We start from the raw sequence: 13,440 nt of genomic DNA, 5'->3' as shown, positions 1-13,440 counted from the left end.
CATTTCTGGGAGTGGAAGAATTCCTTGCTGCTTCTCAGTGCATCTACTTTTGGCCCCAGGAGTCAGGGCTTGGTGTTTCCTGGGTGACCGAGAAAGATGTTCCCTGTTTCTGCCAGGGATGAGCTGAGTGTGACCTCAGTAGAAATGGTCAAATTATGTGTCTAATCACAGGAATAAGTTTCCAAGATGACCTAGGACCAGTCTGTTCAGTGGCAGGGTAAGAGCCAAGCTGGCTGTCATGAGCTGCAGGGTATATGAGTCCAAGGCTTTTGCAGGACTGAAGAACTACAGCAAGTTACACTTGTCACAGAAGTGTGTAGCATCAGGCTGGCTGATCTACCCAGCTTGCATAGAGAGTATTTAGGCGTTTGAGAAAAAGAAATCTGGATTTAGCTGAATCGTAAAAACAGTTTAGACGTTACCACAGCGTCTGCCTGAACTCAGACTGGTTTCCTGTTGCTACCAGCCTTGAGTCAGAGCTGGGAGAGTTTATTTCTGCAAGGAGGGGTTCTGCTGACAAGTTCATGATTGTTGACATTTGGAAGTGGGAGGTGAAACTAGCTTAGCTACAGAAACTGGATGCCAAACAAGCCAGACGGCCTCAGATGTTTATCACCTTCCTCAGCTTTCCAAACGGTCCTCAAACAGTTCACAATAGGCAATAAAGTAACAGTAATTCCTGCATAAGCCTCCTCTTCCCGTCTCTCAGGTGGTTCTTTGATCAGCACATCGACGTACTACGTTATATGCAAGTGGAACAAATAACATGTTTTTTAAAACTAGGAAAAGCTTCTCAGTACAGTAAGCGGATATCATAACCATTTGATAGTTGGCTCTTCTCAGCAAAAGATTTAATGTCTCTTTGCAAATGTGAGCAAAAATTGTAATTCAGAAAGGAGAAAAACATCCTGTGGCAGTCGCTGAGTGACTTGGTGCTGATGGCACCCTTGATATTTTCAATATTGCTTGCTAAACAGTATTTGGTGAATTATCCAAGGCTGCTTATTGTTAATTGTTCAGTGAAGTACTTTTGATATAACATTAATATTTCCAGAGCTTAGATACGAACAGACACAGAGGCACGTTGTTTTCTATCAGCTCTCCAAGTGGGTTTTTTTCAGTTGGGGAAAAAAAGTAAAGGGAGTGTATATTCCGGATGGTGCCACTCAGCAGGGTAAATCCTTCATGTGTCATCTTAATTACAGGGAAAACAAAATTATTTGTTGCATCCAGTGCTTTATATGAATCACGGTGAACTGAGCTTTTGCACTTTTGCATCAGCTGTTTTATATTTTAACATGTCTTCACAATAAACCTTTTCTTCCAAGTAGGCTGTCCTTAAAAGCTATTCCAGTCTAGATTCTCTGATCCACACATGATGCACGCTACTCTGAGAAGCTGTGAGACATCAGCCTAGACTGCTGTAAGCCCAGTTGCAGCATTGCTGCATGACCCCTGCTTCTTCATGTGAAATAACAACTCCCTTTGTTCTTGGAAATGCAATACCTCTTCTTCCTTTAAAAAACACATCTAAGCTGATGACAATGACATTGTTCCCATAGAGTGTTGTTGTAGTGATGCTGATAATACTTGGCTGGCTGAGAGTGTGAGGCTTCAGTCTCGACTCAGGATCACCCAGCTCTGCAGCTGTGTTGCAGGGATAGTTGGGAGAACTGTCCTTTGTGGGCTGTGGTCTGCCTCCAGCCAGGGCTTGTTGAGGTTAGATGAAAATTGCTGTGAGGTAATGAGGCCTTCACCTGAAAAGTTTATGAGTGGTTAAAGAAGATCTGGCTCACACAGTACTCACTGAACAGTTTTATTAAAATATATTAGTGTCCATATGCAGCAAGAGTTTGCTCCCTGTGTAGAATTTCCTTCCTTTTTTTTTTTGTCATTTGTTGTTTCCAATATCAGCTACAAATGTAAAAGCAGAAGCCTGGAACAAGAGTAGGCTTACTTGAACAGGCCAAGGCCGAAATCCTGGGTTTGGCTCTACGTTTGTGTTTTGGGGATATGGTCTGTGCACAACACGAAAGAACACTTTCATCTTGAGGCTTCAGGTTAGCTTTTAAGATTTTCAATGGAATTTTACATTGAAGATGATATTTTATTGTTGCATTCATTGATATTGCCCTAATTGCTTGATTGAACCAATGCAGTGAAAAATACAGAGATATGAAATAATGGATGCATCTGTGAACTAGAGGGATGCATGATGAGCCAGGGCAGCATTGTCTATGTTATGTGGAGTTTGTGTGTTATTTGCACAGTCAGAAATGACAAGCACTCTGGCAAGACATGGAAAGGAGTGAGCAGGGTGAGGACAGGGTTCCTCCAGAGCTGTGCCTGCATCACGAGTTGTTTGTCCTCCTTTTTCTCCTCCCAGGTGCTGTGCTCACTTTTGCTTGTCGTGAATCCTGCCAAGCATGGTGCCAGATCATCAATGTGTCTGAATCACACTCACCTTTCCTCACCTCTATGGATGGGACTGTCAGTGAAATGAACTGGAGTATTTCCATGTCTGCTGGAAGCAAATATCGCCTCTACATTGGCTTGGCTTTGGCAATAGGTTCCAGTATCTTTATCGGTTCTAGTTTCATACTGAAGAAGAAAGGACTCTTGAAGCTGGCAGACAGAGGAGTCACCCGAGCTGGTAAGTGCTGGTGCCTCCATTGCTCCTGCTGGGAGCACAAACACCACTTATAACTTGTCAAAATCAAGGTTCAAGTCACAAATCACATGTTTAAAACCAATGTACTTTAATGGTGATCAGAAGTCTCATCTTGGTGAGGGATGGAGACTCTGCATGTGATTACAGGGACTGGGATTTCAGAATTCCTAGGGCTATGGGAGTTGCAGTGGGTATTAAATCTACTGAGTTTATGATATTTCCTCTCTGACAGCAATTAGTTACCAAATAAAATTCTCCATTCATCTTACCATTCAAAATGCCTTTCGATCTCCCATCTCTTTTCCCCCTCATTTGAGATAGAAGGGTCTTAAGATGGTAACTAGGGTTAGTTTTTGTTTTGTGTTGATTTTTTTAAAAAGTAAGTGAAATGAGTTATAGAAAGGATATTTATTACAGAAGTTTCTACACTTAGGACAACTATCCATTCATCAAATCAATAGATGAAGAACTAGAAAAAGACCAGTTGGACTAATCCCATCATTCCCTTCGCATGGATTTAAATGCATAGCATGAGCAGTTTTTCTTTTGTTGTTGTGTTTATTGCAATATACTGTTCCAGAGAATTTGGTTATTTGAAAAAGCTGTTACTGAGTATTCAGTGTACTTATGTTTTATATAAAACAAATTAATGCATGCTGTGGCATTTTTCTTTCCAATTTCATCCAATTTAAAAAAAAAGCAGAGTCCAACTGCAGCTGACCATACGAATATATTGGATCTGACCTGGAAAAGCACTTTGAAACATTTCTTAAGCTCACCAACAATCTTTGTGTACGTTTTATTTTTGCTTGGAACTTTCCCTCTATGTATATTTAGTCAAATATCATTTTTCAGAAGTCCAAGCTACACAGCAGTAGAGTGACTAGTCAAATGAAATATTCTCCATGTCTCATCTAGATAATATGCCCTTTCCGTACTTTGTAGAGCTAGGTGCAAATGTGAAGCTGTAGGTTTTTTTATTATAATAAGGTGATCTTTTTCTTCTAGATGAGGTTATTTTTTCTGCTTTCAGGACAAGGTGGATATTCTTACTTGAAGGAATGGCTTTGGTGGGCCGGACTGTTATTAAGTAAGTCATCTCTTTCCTCTCAACCTATATGTAAATGCTACATAAAGTGTGCTGGTTTTGATGGGGTAGAGTTAACTTTCTTCACAGTGACTAGTATGGGGCTGTGTTTAGGATTTGTGCAGGGCACAGGGTTGATAATGCAGAGATGTTTTTGTTATTGCTGAGCAGAGCTCACACGGAGCCAAGGCCTTTGCTGCTTTACGTACTGCCACACTGGCAAGGGAAGTAGAGGTGCATGGGAGGTTGGTACACAGCTGGGACAGGTGACTCAAACTGACCAAAGAGATGTACCATACCATAGGACATCATGCTCAGGATATAAAGAGGGAGGAAGAAGGAGGAAGGGGGGAGACATTTGGAGTGATGGTGTTTGTCTTCCCAAGTAACTGTTTTGCATGATGGTCCCTGCTCTCCTGGAGATGCTGAACACCTCCTGCCCATGAGAAGCAGTGAATTAATTCCTTGGTTTTCTTTTCTTGTGTGTGCAGCTTTTGCTTTCCTATTAAACTGTCTTTATCTCAACCCATGAGTTTTCTAGCTCTTACCCTTCCAATTCTCTCCCCCACTGGTGGGGGAGTGAGCAAGGAGCTGTGTGGGGCTTGGTTGATGGCTGGGGTTAAACCATGATAAATAGATTGTTTTAAAGATATTTATTCCTTGATTTTTCACTCCCTTCACTTAAAAGGAATGTCCTTGCAATCATGTTCATGACAGAAATCATTCTGATATGTTGTCTCTCAGATACTGCATTTGCTCCTTGGAGCCCTTTTCAACTTTTCTTTAACATCCAGTCAAATTGGGAATTGGGTTTGTTTAGCCTTGAGAAGAGGTGGCTCAGGGGTGACCTCATTGCTGTCTATGACTACCTGAAAGGGGGTTGTAGAGAGGTGGGGAATGGTCTCTTCTGCCATTTCTGCAGTGAGAGGACTAGAGGGAACAGTCATAAGCTGAGATGGGAGATTCAGATTAGATGTTAGGAAAAAATTTCTTCCGTGTTAGGGTGTTCAGGCACTGGAATAGGTTGCTCAGGGAGGTGATGGAGTCACCATCCCTGGAAGTGTTTAAGAGGCATCTGGATCTGGCACTGGAGGATATGGTTTAGGGATTACAGTAGAGTGGCAGGTTAATGGTTGGACTTGATCTTAGAGGTCTTCTCCAACATTGACGATTCTATGATTTTATGAAAAGCAATGAGATTGCAACTGTCCACCTTCTAGGAGTACTTAGGAGAAAAGTATTTAACTTTCTTCAGCCTTTTTTTTTCCAGAAGAGGTTGTGCAGACGATTTTGAAAGGAAAATTTGCCTATATAGTGTAAAAAAATATTTGGTTTATATTTGCTATCATAGCTGTCATATAAAATACATACAACAGTGTGCCTTTTATATCCCTCCCAAGCTCATCCAAATGTTCTTTCTTCTGCAGTGGGATTAGGAGAAGCTGCAAACTTTGCTGCCTATGCCTTTGCACCTGCAACCTTAGTTACCCCCTTGGGTGCACTGAGTGTTCTCATAAGGTTAGTACCAGCTTGGAGCAAACCTTGGCAAATGAGCCATTCACTGCATGAGGGAAAAGTACTGTCTTTGGCTGAAAGTAGAGGATTTTAGAAAGTAAACTGAAAAGCAATATGTGAACAAAAAATGCCTTTTGTTCCTTGGTGGAAAGACTCTTTGCTTATTTACAACTGAGTTTTCTGGGTAAACAGAATTAGAAGTCTTGTTCCAAAGACCACTGTAAGCATTCCCAACAGCCTTCCACCTATACTATAAAGTATTTCTTACCAGTTTTATTATATCCTATGTATTAAGAAACAAATAATTTTCAAGCACTTAAGCACATATATTGATGTGGCTGTCATAGCAGCAACAAAGACATAGATTATGCTTACAGAACTGTTTGGGAAACAATTTATTAGCAAAATTAAATTATTGTATTTTAAGTGTAGAACTTATTTTTAAAACCTGCATATACTGTATGAAACATGTTAAGAACAACCTGGGCCAGATAATTTTTTTATAAAAGATGTTTGCAGTACTGTAACTGCTAAAAATGCAGCTGTTCTGTCATAGCAAAACTGATGTAACTTAGTCAGCCACAGTTGTGCTGGGATCAGCATGTAGGTAAGTGCAGATTAACTGGCTGCCTGGCTGCTGCTTTGCAAAACAGCTAGAGTTTTATTGCCCTCTCTATGATGTGGGCAGCAATCTTTCCAATTTTCATGAAACAAAGAGGTTATGAGAATTTTGTGTCAATGAACTTGTTACCCTTGTGTGAAAAAAGTCACAATTTTGATCAGTGGGTTTAAAAGCTATTTCTGAGTGTGTCCACACACCATTATGCCTGTGTCTGTGCCCAAGGTTCTGCTCTAACGGGTTAAGCATGTGCCCTGTGAGATGGCTTCATTTTGGGCCATGTTATTTTCCTTAGGTTAAATCTTGAACCCCTTGGAGAACCTGGGGTCAGTCCTCTTTGGAGGGGGAGATGTGCCTTCCCTGTGTTTTGGGAGGAATTCTGTCAAGCCAGGCTGAACTCTGCCTGAGCAGAAGAGACCAGGAAGGGATGAGGGGCAATATCCAAAACTCATGTGCTTCTAATGGCAAACAAAATGCTTTAAACCATTTTTTAAACAAAAAAAAACAGCTCACGTGCTTACTTTTACAGGTGGGTAAGTGCATACCCCTGACCCAAGCAATCAGGAATGGGAAATTCCTTGAGCAATTCAGACCCTTTACAACCTGGAGGGAAGCAATCAGGGTTGCTAACCCTGCTAAAACCTGACCTGACTTGTCCTTCCTGGTTATGACCAGCTTTCTTGAAAAACTCCTTACAATTTGATTGTTTCAGGCTGGTTTGCCATATATCCAAATTCAAAAGAGGTTTTGAATTGCTTTCATACTACACAGACAGATTTTGAGTGTCTTGCACGGCTGGTATTTCTGAACCTTTTATTTATATTTTGCTAAACAGTGCTATATTGTCATCCTATTTTTTAAATGAGAAGCTGAATATTCATGGAAAGCTGGGCTGTGTACTGTGCATTTTGGGGTCAACGGTCATGGTTATTCATGCCCCAGAGGAGGAGGAAGTCACCTCACTAGATGAGATGGAAAGAAAGCTGCAAGATCCAGGTCTGTATGCAATTGCAGTGAATGTGTGCTACAGTTCATAGAGAAGTGTTCAGGACACTGAGCATGTACTTGGACATAGTCTGGTATTTTATCTCATGTGCATTATTCTTCTTTCCTTTCCTCTTTCTTACAGTGTTCATTACATTTGCTGTTCTCCTAACAGTTGTTGCCCTTGTCCTGATTTTTATCATGGCTCCAAGGAAAGGTCAGACAAATATACTGATCTACATTTTAATTTGCTCACTCATTGGTGCCTTCTCTGTCTCATCTGTGAAAGGCCTGGGCATTGCCATTAAGGAAATGCTGGAGCAGAAGCCAGTTTATCAGCACCCTTTGGTTTACATTTTGGTGGGCACCTTGGTGCTCGCAGTCAGCACTCAGATCAACTATCTCAACAAAGCATTGGACGTGTTCAATACATCTCTAGTGACACCCATTTATTATGTGTGTTTCACTACAACAGTTGTGACATGCTCCATCATCTTGTTCAAGGAGTGGAGTAGTATGCAAGTGGGTGATATAATTGGAACCCTGAGTGGGTTCTGCAGTATCATTGTTGGCATTTTTCTACTGCATGCTTTCAAAAATACTAACATCACCTGGAGCCAGCTGATGTCCACTGTTGCCAAACAACCACACAGTGAATATGAAACCAGTCACACTTTACTGGAGAGCATGGAAGACCCAGCTTTGGCATATGATGACAACATTTTATTCAGTCAGTGAAACTCTCAAGCAGTGTTCGTCAACAAAGGATCATGAATTGCAGACTCAGCCCTCCCATGTCTACTAGAATGCTCTTCTTTTCTTCAATCCTCTGAAAAACTGTCTGTGAGGTTTGTGAAGTGTGGGCCACTCCTCTGTGTGTCAGCCCTTGGCAGTAATGAATGAAAATGTTCAATAATTTATGTGACAGACAGAAACCTGAGGGTGATTATATCTTAGACAATGAAAATCATTGTCCGTTTTTTATGCAGCATCTCCTATTGGGGAATTTTAGCAGAAAAGAATGATCTTTGTAAGCCACATTTACAAAATGCAATATTCTGGTAATGGTGAAAGATAATCCTAGCTGAAGTGACAAGTTCTCTGCTATTACCTTGGTGATAGCATTAATGTTTCAGGCTTTCTTTGTATTTTTATAATTTATTGCAAAACAAGCTCATAGATATTCTATATGAAGGGTATTTGTTAGAGACATAATATGAAGAAAACAGCGTTTGGTTTTAATATAAAATTTTATGCAAGATTTTTTCACTTTTGATCATCTACCAACGAACCTTAAACAGATGTCATAAAAAAATTTAGCAAATACAGTTCTTGGTAGCCAGCCTCCTTCAAAATTAATTATATTACACCAAAGTCTCAGCTATTCTTCCCGAGGAATCCTGAATGGATTGCAGGTCCCTGAATGTGCCTGTTTGTTTCAAAACCAAAACCAAGTTTAAGAAAAAGCAAATTCGTTAGAGGCCTGAAAACAGTTGCTATTTGCTTTAAGAACTACATCAGATGAAAGAATAAAATATTCAAAGGCAGAAGAAAACCAGAATGTGCAAGTAAGAATTTCCACGCTGTTTTATATTACCTTGAGGCTTAAGAAGGGGCTTCACTTATTTCCATACTTCTTCCTATTAATCTATTAATCAAAACCCATTTAAACATTTCATTTTTTTTTCTCATTTTCTGGAAAGGCATAATTCTCTATTAATTATAAAACAGTCCTGTTATTTTATATTCTGTTACGAACACAAAATCCATGCACTAATTCTGAAAATATTAGGTAAAGGATGGGCTGCAAGCAAGGGGGGGTGGAACATCAAAACATCTTTTATTTTAGTTTGGCCTTTTAATCTTTTCTAAAAATGAATATTCACCTGTATTAGATGTTTTAACTATATGTTCATCTACCAGAGGCCTTGAAGATTGGTATCTGTACCACAGTGTGCTCCTCAGTTGTGGTCACTGATCTTTATCTCACAAAAACAGCTTGCATAGTCCATGATTTACACATTACAATCCCTTTTGTTTTCCACTTTGTGAACAAGAAAGTAGCTTCAGCAATCAGATGTGTGGGTCATGATGAGCTCATCAGAAAGGCAGTATTTCCAGTCTTTGGGGTTTGAACTGTGAGTCCAGAACATTTGCCAGAGGATGCTGTCACTTCAGCAGTTAAGCACTGGTTTTAATCAGCTGAGATTTATGTGCCAAGCAGGCTGTATGTTCTCTAGTGTTCAAAAAGTGTGGCAGAAGTGGACAGTTTGGATGGACAGCAAATTGCTCCGCCAGAGAGAACTCATAATTTAGCTGTAAGAACAAAAGGGTTGCTGCTGATACTTCCTATGTTTGTGTTGTGTGGAGTTTCAGTACTCCCTTTTTGAAAGACATTCTGGAAACATCTTGCTTGTTAATTACTTTTAATGATGCTTTAGAAGATGTCAAAAGCCAGAAAGTAACACTAGAGATACTGGCTTAAAGTTATTTCTAAATTCCAAGTATCTTTTTTTTTCACTTGGCTAGGTTTGTAGTTGGCACACCTACAGAAAGGAGTAGAAATTGTGTTAATCCCCTGCACCTTCTTTCTAAACACTCACTTTTACAACAAAGAGTCTATCTGAAAAATGGGATACTGAAGTGTGTCCTGTTCCTCTTCTCACAGTACTATATACATATATAAAGTACAATAAAAAATATTGCAGGTAATCTTGCTCATGTAAAGAGAAGCCCAGAAGATGTTATTGTGCAATGGGTAGTCAGGTTAGCACCTGTGATTGCCTAATTTGAGAATTACATTCCATAGTGCAGGAGGTGGCAGCAATGTTACCCCAGCAAGAGGCATTTTCATTAAAAAAGTGCTTGCCTTGAAAATACAATGACAATGCATACAGCTTTGGAACATTTTTCAGCTTCTAGAGTGATGAGACTTGAGGCAATTCTTTGATGTTTAAAATGCATATGTTGAAAAAAGCTTCAGAGAAGAAAAATCTACAAACAGGGTTTCATTACTTCTTAATGTAGAGAATACTTTGGCTTTACTGGCCAGATTTAAGCTTCAAAATCTATAGTTAAAAACAGGTAATACAAATAATAAGAAGCCTGAAGATGGAGTTTTCTTCACAGTTTTTTAAACAAAAACTTGAATTGCTTTTCACTCTCAATTACTCACACAATTTAAAGAATAACTGAACTTAGATTTACACTAAAAAGAGACATCCTTTTACATAGCTCGTGGCCCCTCTGTTTGCTTGTACAGTCATCACTGTGCTGTGACCAAATGGGTTATTTGTAAGAAAAAGCAACCAGTCCTGTTCTTGAATGGATAAGGGTCTGGAATCTTTTCGTATCAAATGCTGGCAGTCGATGAACTTGTACCAAGCAAAAATGCTGTATATTCTACTGGACCTGTGTATCTGCTTTTATAGATAAATAATAACTACTAAGAAAAGAATTTTATTTTCCTACAATGTCAGAAAACCAAGTTAATGCTTCTTTTCATGCCATACAGGAAGCTAATCATGTTAAGAAGTAAATTACTAATTAAGTTTTTATATAGAAAACATTTGCTGTAAGAGATGTTATTTTTTTAATGTTTGTATTTAGTTACTAATTTGGAATAATTTTCATTGGTTTAGTGAAATTCTGCTAATATTTCTGTTGTAATAAATTATTCATGGTTACATACTAAATTTTCTGTGGTTTTTAAACAAGGGATAAAAAATGTAGTTCATATTTCTAAACTAGAGAAGAAAACCCAAAGCTGATGTATTAGGTATCTCTTTCTCATGGCCAGTCTCAATGGAGAGCATTTCTGTGAATTGTCAGGTTTTCCAGACAGTGAAATAAAGGACATTTTCTAAACTAATTAGAAGTGTTTTGGTAAGTAGGGCAAATGGTTAAGAACTAGAACAAAGCAAACCTCAGATGCAATACACTGCTAACCAAATTATGGCTTTTAAAGGCTGATACAAAACAAATCTTGGCAGCTATTCATTATTACTATACCTCAGGACGACTTAATGGGCAATTAAGTTCATTACATGGCTGCACTGACTACGTGTAGGTAGGTCAAGAAGACTTGGATAGGTTGAATAATCTGTACGAATTTGGAAGTAAATACTTCAGTTATTAGGTACTATAGAAATCTGTTCTATCATCTTCCTTTACCTGCCTTTCCAGCCACACTTGAAAGAGCCATGCTATAAAAAAAGTTTCAGCCCAAAGAGTATGGATTCATAACTTCAACTTCTACTGGTTGTGTCCTGGAGCTATATGGAGAATTACATACTTCTAGCAAATGCCATTCTCTCACTATTTAAATTCCAGCAAAATAAAACTGGCAAGTGCATTAGAAAATAGCCTTCTGGCAGAGCAGGTTTCCCATAGCTGACTCCTTGTCCCTCCTCCCTTGTTTGTGAAACTTTTTAGAGGAGTGGGAAGGGAGGGGCTGAGAGTTGGTCTGAAAACCAAATGGCACTGAAGGTGTCACCAGCCCTGTACACAAAAGTAATTGCTGCATGGCTCCTCAGGAGCGCTTTTGCCAAGAGAATTTAACTTTCAAAAAAGTACATTCCAGTTTGTCAACAAAGCATCTTTTTCATAGAAAAGAGATATATCCTAAGCAGCTTGCTCACAGGTGATGGGAGTTCTGCCTTTTACCCTCCAATCCATGAGATGGACTTGCTCGAGTTTTCTGGTATTTGATCAGGAAACATCAGCTAACTTTTTACAAATGTTTGAACTAAGCTCACAGACACCATGAGGGCTAAGGTGGCCTACTCAGTCTTTATGGGTGTAGCTGTTCAGGTGGGTAAATACAGTGTAGATAGACCTTTGTCCTGTAGACCTTTCTTGCTGCCAGTTAAGCACTGGTTTCACTGACTGAAAGATGTTCTAGTGCTTTTTCATTTCTTTGCTGTCAGCCTTATAATAGCAGCTGTAAAATTTATCTGTGTCAGAGTGTTAGTAACAGTCTACTCATAGTTTTCCCAAAGCAGCCTACAGAAAGGTTATATTGAGAAGTGGAAGCCTGGTAGGCAAGAGTTATTGGCTGCATGGATTAGACCAGCCTGTTTCAAGGATCAGTGCATATTCACCATGGGACAGTTCAGTGAAACCAACATGAGTAGTGAGTGCCCTTTGAGTGCATAAACCTAATGGAGCTGCTTCTTACTGCATGGTACTGTAATGTATTACATATTAACTTGCAGTAATATGGCAAAACCAGTTTTGCAGGAGCTTATTAAAAAGATTCCTCATATGTTACTCCAAGCCCCATGTACTTTATATTGCAGGGACAGTTTGAATTTCACATTTGTAGCACATCATCTGCTGAAAAGCCTTGTGCTTCTTGTGGCCTGGACAGAAGATTTTGCCTGAGTGGGAGCACAGCCAGGACAGCTGATCCAAACTGGTCAAAGGGATATTCCATACCTAAAAACATCATGATTGGTATATAACCTGGGAGGAGTTGCTTGGGGGCTGCTGATTGCTGCCTGGGGCTGGGCTGGGCATCAGTCAGTGAGTGCTGAGCAATTGTATTGTGCACCACTTGCTGCTATTTTGTTCCTCCCTCTCTCCTTTTCATCGCTATTGTTATTGTTACATTTTACTTTGTTTCAATTATTAACCTGTTCTGATCTCAACCCACAAGTTTTACTTTCTTTCTGATTCTCTCCCCCACCAGGGCAAGGGGGCAGCAAGTAAGCAGCTGTGTGGGACGTAGTTGCCATGTGGGGTTAAACCATGACAGTTGTACAGATCTGTATTTAGTCATAAATCTGATGAGGGGTTGAATGCTCAGAAATAAGTTGATTATGAAAGCAAACAGTGACATCACTTGGTGGCAATTCTAGCAAATTATATGACACGATGGGGATATCATGCTTTATTTGAAGTAGAAATGCCATAGAAGTGTGTTTAAAGGTACTCCCAAAGGTTCAAACAGTAGGGCTAAGAATTTCCTTTCTCAGGGCATAATAACCATCAAAATATTATTGCAGTAAAGAAGACCTATTAATGTCAAGAGTGAATTTGACTCAGAGATGCCATCATCTTTTGGAAATTCAAAACTTCGGTTGTTTGCTATATTTAATTTGATTGTTAATTTAATTTTTTTTATTTGGAAATAAAAAAATTAAATTGTGCAGAACTCAATCATTCTTTAGCTAGCATTTTTAAAGTATTTTCTCTGCAAAGTGCTATAAAGCCACACATTGTGATGTATTTTCCTATAAATAGCACACAATTCAATCACATATTTTAATAAAAGAAATTTCTTTGTAATGGTCTCACTTTTTCTTTTAAATAACTGTGAATTTCATCTGCCTTTCCTTCTGCATAACATGTTTGTATTGACCACAATTAAGTTTTAAAATTAGAAGTGTATAATAACACAAGAAGTAGGGTTACATACATTGTCCATGTCAGGTATCACAGCTTCCATCTGAGCTAGACTAATTCAAAGCACTTTGTTTTACTGTTAGGTTCCAGTTTTAACTTGACCATTAACTCTTCTAGCCACTTGCAAGGGAAGGACTAAGGCAGGCATGGGCATTT

At 39.2% G+C, this 13,440-nt stretch overlaps 1 protein-coding gene across 1 annotated transcript; it reads left to right on the top strand.

Moving 5' to 3' along the window:
- The first annotated feature begins 2,427 nt into the window (after positions 1-2,427).
- On the top strand, positions 2,428-7,614 carry NIPAL1 (NIPA-like domain containing 1). Its single transcript, XM_009080156.1, has 5 exons — positions 2,428-2,653; positions 3,705-3,761; positions 5,186-5,276; positions 6,728-6,888; positions 7,022-7,614. Exons 1-5 carry the CDS (start codon positions 2,479-2,481, stop codon positions 7,612-7,614), a joined length of 1,077 nt encoding a protein of 358 aa, XP_009078404.1. The 5' UTR covers positions 2,428-2,478.
- The last annotated feature ends 5,826 nt before the right edge of the window (positions 7,615-13,440 follow it).

This window comes from Acanthisitta chloris, unplaced genomic scaffold, assembly GCF_000695815.1.
Source record: "Acanthisitta chloris isolate BGI_N310 unplaced genomic scaffold, ASM69581v1 scaffold11048, whole genome shotgun sequence".
In the NCBI taxonomy this organism is placed as follows: domain Eukaryota; kingdom Metazoa; phylum Chordata; class Aves; order Passeriformes; family Acanthisittidae; genus Acanthisitta; species Acanthisitta chloris.
The sequence above is the reverse complement of the archived record's forward strand: the minus strand, read 5'-3'. Positions and strand labels throughout refer to the sequence as shown.

Excerpts from the sequence above, each read along its gene's own strand:
- NIPAL1 (XM_009080156.1), top strand. The coding sequence starts at position 2,479 with ATGGATGGGACTGTCAGTGAAATGAACTGGAGTATTTCCATGTCTGCT. Across the intron at positions 2,654-3,704 it reads CAGAGGAGTCACCCGAGCTG|GACAAGGTGGATATTCTTAC; the intron begins GTAAGTGCTGGT and ends TTCTGCTTTCAG. Across the intron at positions 3,762-5,185 it reads GTGGGCCGGACTGTTATTAA|TGGGATTAGGAGAAGCTGCA; the intron begins GTAAGTCATCTC and ends TTTCTTCTGCAG.